This window comes from Aquarana catesbeiana, linkage group LG03 (genome assembly GCF_042186555.1).
Source record: "Aquarana catesbeiana isolate 2022-GZ linkage group LG03, ASM4218655v1, whole genome shotgun sequence".
NCBI lineage: Eukaryota > Metazoa > Chordata > Amphibia > Anura > Ranidae > Aquarana > Aquarana catesbeiana.
In genome coordinates, this window is record NC_133326.1 from 696,555,898 (window position 1) to 696,560,773 (window position 4,876).

The 4,876-nt window shown below is 36.8% G+C and overlaps 1 protein-coding gene across 1 annotated transcript; it reads right to left on the reverse strand.

The window, feature by feature from the left end:
• Positions 1–295: 295 nt before the first annotated feature.
• Positions 296–1,075, reverse strand: LOC141134275 (olfactory receptor 1J1-like). Its single transcript, XM_073623852.1, has one exon. It carries the CDS (start codon positions 1,073–1,075, stop codon positions 296–298), a length of 780 nt encoding a protein of 259 aa, XP_073479953.1.
• Positions 1,076–4,876: the final 3,801 nt, after the last annotated feature.

Here is a 4,876-nt window from a genome sequence, read left to right on the forward strand (position 1 = left end):
GTCTTTTCATTTATATTGCAAACAATAAAAATCCCAGAGGTGATCAAATACCACCAAAAGAAGCTCTATTTGTGGTAAAAGGAGGCACATTTTGTTTGGGTACAGCATTGCATCAACGTGCAATTACCAGTTAAAGCAGCACAGTGTCAAATTGTTAAAAGTGTTATGGTCATTAAGGGGATTAAACCTTCCAGGGCTGAAGTGGTTAAGCTCCTTTAGGTTCTCTTGAGTTGAAAAAATTTTAAAAAGTGTATTAAAATAACCTAATAAATAACAATGGTTTTGAACACTTTGGTCACATATATTTTTTTACAATGTTTTTGATATCTTTATTCCTCAAACTGTATATAAAAGGATTTACAAAGGGGGTAAAAACAGTGTATAACAATGGCATTATATTTTTGAGCATTCGTGATTGCCCTTCTTTTGGAATCATATATGCAGCAATTAGCGTTCCATAAAATATAAACACAACTGTAAGATGGGAGCTACAAGTAGAAAAGGATTTTAGTCTTCCTGAAAAGGAGGGTATCTCTACAAGAGTTAAAACAATATAAGTATATGAAACCACTATCAAAAGGAAGGGTAATATTAGCACAGGAAAGCACAACAAGGTTTCTTCTATTTGAAATCTGGATGTATCTGAACAAGAAAGTTCCACAAGAGGATTTAAATCACAATATAAATAGTCAATAACATTTGGTCCACAGAATTCTAGTTGACTTAAGCCAAGTGTGGGAATGAATGCCACAGAACAACTCAACAGCCAGGATGCAAGAACTAGTTGAATGCAAAGTGATTGTTTCATAATGGAGGCATAATGCAGAGGAGAGCAGATGGCTAGATAGCGGTCATAGGACATCACTGTCAGAAGGTAACATTCAAATGTTTCTGTTGAACCAAAGACATAATATTGAGTAATGCAAGCTGAAAAAGATATGGGGGTCCACTCATGTAGAACAATATTTAACATGTTAGGGGCAATATCTGTGGTCAGCATGATATCAGATATAGAGAGTTGGGAGATAAAAAAGTACATGGGAGAATGAAGGGTCTTACTGTAATATACCAACATGATGATTAAACAGTTTCCACATATTGTCCCAATGTATATAATAAGGACCAAGGTGAAGAGCAGCAGATTATATACAGCATTGCTGTTGAATCCCAAAAAGAAGAATGTGGTGGCATTACCTTTATGCGTGGTCTGTTACATGAAAGAAGGAATTATAAGCAAAACATTTATACATTTTTGCAGTAGAATGAAAGTATATGCTCAATTTCCAAATTAAATAATAATGTATACGGCAAGCCTGTGTTTACTTTGAATGCTCAACCACTTTCAAGGGAAATAAAAACAAAACAAAACATGGATTTAATCTATTTTATTACTTAATATTTCCTTTGCTTAGTGGACAGTCTTTATTCTTTTAGCACATCAATGCCTTGCTATTTATTTACTAAAAATGGCATGCAGATTTAGGAGAGAGGTTTGAAACACTACATGCCTGCAGTTTCTTTTATCAATACAAGCATTATAGCTAAGTGAAATAAAAAAAACTAAAAAAAAATTGTACTTACTCTGTTCACTAATGATCTCAGATGGTAATCCATGTGTAGTTTTTTTTAGCTTGAATTTAAGGAATCAAAGAAAAATACAATTTAGATTTCTTTAACTATAACAAAAAAATGTACAATGTTCAATATCACATTAGATTTTTTTATAAGATTTTTTTTACCAGTAATTCTGTTTAACATTGAAAAATGCAAACATGTCATAAATAAAAAAAAAGAAACAGCAAGGAAAAAAATGAATATTTTATACTGTATATCTATTGGTAGTTTAAAACATATGATGTATATCGGTACATGAGCCAGCTGACTATGTAAGAAACCTTTTGCACACAGATATTTATATATTTCTTGGCAGATTAAAGATTCCAGAGAGAGTAACTCAGATCTCTTTGGGTATGCAATATATTTAAATACTATAATAAATAATTGCTCAGAAACAAAGTAAATTTTTTAAAGGAAATCTGAGCTGAATACATAAGTAGCCTGCCACTGTCTATCTGTCCATCTGAAATTCTAGTTCCCTGGCTGTAACGCTGATCCACTAGATTTAACCACTTGCCCGCTGAGCACTTAAACCCCCTCCTAACCAGACCAATTTTCAGCTTTCAGCGCTCTCACATTTTGAATGGCAATTACTCAGTCATGCAACACTGTACCCATATGAATTTTGTGTCTCTTTTTTCACACAAATAGAGCTTTTCCTTTGGTGGTATTTCATCACCACTGGGGTTTTTTTTGTGCTATAATTAAAAAAAAAACTTTTGTAAAAAAAAATGCATTTTTTTAGTTTCTGTAATAAAATTTTGCAAATTAGTAATATTTCTGTATACATTTTGGCCAAAAGTTATACTGCTACATATCTTTGGTAAAAAAAAAAAACAAAATCAGTGTATATTATTTGGTCTCTGTGAAGGTTATAGAGTCTACAAGCTATGGTGGCAATCATTGAACATTGATAACACATGATCACACCTGATGTATTGACAGACACTTGAGATGCTAACAAGCCAGGAAAGTACAAATACCCCCCAAATGACCCCTTTTTGGAATGTATACATTCAAAGGTATTTAGTAAGAGGCATGGTTAGTTTTTTAAAGTTGTCATTTTTCCCACATTTCTTTGCAAAAGTTGTTTTTTTTATTTCACAAAATTGTCATATTAACAGGTTATTTCTCTCAAAAAACATTCTTCCAAAATACATTCTGCTACTCCTCCTGAGTATGGCAATACCCCATGTGTGAGACTTTTACACAGCCTGGCCACATACAGAGGCCCAACATTGAAGTAGGAGTAGGGGTTCTAGGAGCCTAAATAACACATCTCATTTCTCAACCACCTATTACATTTTTTGAAGACCCTGGAGCACCAGGACAATGGAAACACACACAAAATGACCCCATTTTGGAAAGTAAACACCCCAACATATAATGTATGTGGCATAATGGGTCCTTTGAATGGTTCATATTTTTTCAGAAGTTTTTGGAAAATGTGGAAACAAATTAAAACATCTTCTTTTACATAAGGTTGTCCATTTATAAGATATTTCCAACACACAGCATGCACATAGCAAAAATGACACCCCAAAATACATTCTTCTCCTCCTCCTTTGTATGGGGATACCACATGTGTGAGACTTTTACACAGCCTGGTCACCTATAGAGGCTCAACATTGAAGTAGCACCTTCAGGCATTCTAAGAGCATAAATTACACATCTAATTTCCTGACAAGCTATCACATTTTTGAAGGCCCTTCATATATCGAACACATAGCATGTACATACCAAGAATTATACCCCAAAATAAATTCTGCTGAGCAAAGGTAAAACAAAAAGATTACCTGTGGTTTTCTTAGTGCAGTTGTCCATAGGAGAAGAGCACTGATCCAGGCAGCAGGCAGGGATGTGGTCAGCGACAGCAAACTGAATTGTCTAGGCTGCCCATAGTCAGTACAGGCAGCGATGCTGTCCATATACAGTTCAGGGTCAGTGCAGGTAGAGATATTGCAAGCAGTGGCAAAATATTGGTCCCAGTAGTAGGCAGGAACATGGTCCATAGTAACAGGTAACAGGCTAGGAAAGAATGGGGACAGGGGTAGAGGCTTCTCCCACCCAAATCTCTTTGAAGTCTCCAGTTTCCAGACCCTAATCCGGGAATGAGAAAACAAAAAAAATTGTTTTATTCATCTAGAAAAACAATTCTGAAGCCCCTCACATATGTGATTCCCCTGTGTTATGAATCCCACTACTCCAGTAGCAGGGTAAAAGATCAGTCCAAGAGGCAGGCAAAAAACAAGGTCAAACAGTCCAGGGTCAGTTCCAGAGCAGGCAGAGGTAGGTACAGTTTAGCGTTAGGTAGAAGTGTTGTTGTATAACAGACCAGGGTCAGTTGCAGAGCAGGCAGAAATATGTTTAGCGTTAGGCAGAAGCGCGGTCATATAACAGGCCAGGGTCAGTTCCGGAGGAGGCAGCGGTATGTACAGTTTAGTTCAGTGGCATAAGGGATGTGGAGGTAAATGACAGGAATTGAGAATTACATTTACCATACTTCCCTAATAATATAGAGAAGTATGGTAATGACAGAAACAATCACCTATACAGAGGCCTGGTTGGGAAGGCCTGTTCTCTCTCAGGACAGTGGCATTCGTGGAGTCTGCTCACTGAATCAGAGCGAATGCTTTCTGGTGGGCCTTCAGGGTACAATAGGGTGGTGATAATTTTGTCTTGGTAATAAAGATAGGATACAGTGGGTCTTGGTAGATTTACAGTAAATAATATAAATAATATAAGTATTATACATGGCCAAACCAAAAAAATTAATAGAGACTTTTCTATACCAATCGTGTTTTTTTCTTGTGGGAAGGTAAGGTTCAATCATCTGATCACTGAAGTTGACTCCCCCTATGAACAAATTATAGTCATGGACACAATCTGGTTTCTGGATGGGGCCATTTCTTCTGGGGATTTCCACGTAGGTGTCATCATGAATTGATGAGAGCATGTGGGTGTCCCTCCACCAGATAGCCAATATCTCATCATTCCATAAAGACGTTGTCTTCCCTCATCGTAGCATTTTATTAATGAGCCTTTGTGGGAAGCCCTTCCTATTGTCTCTCACTGTACCGCATTCTGGAGTCTTCCTCCAGTGAAGATTGCAGAAGAGGGGCAAGCTCATGTAGTAATTATCCACATAAAGATGGTGACCCTTTTCAAGGAGTGGATAGACAAGCTCCCAAAAAACTTTTCTGTTGGCTTCAATGTACTCTGGGCATTCAGGGGGATGCAGCTGGGTGTCCTTTCCTTC

Excerpts from the sequence above, each read along its gene's own strand:
- LOC141134275 (XM_073623852.1), bottom strand. The coding sequence starts at position 1,075 with ATGTTGGTATATTACAGTAAGACCCTTCATTCTCCCATGTACTTTTTT.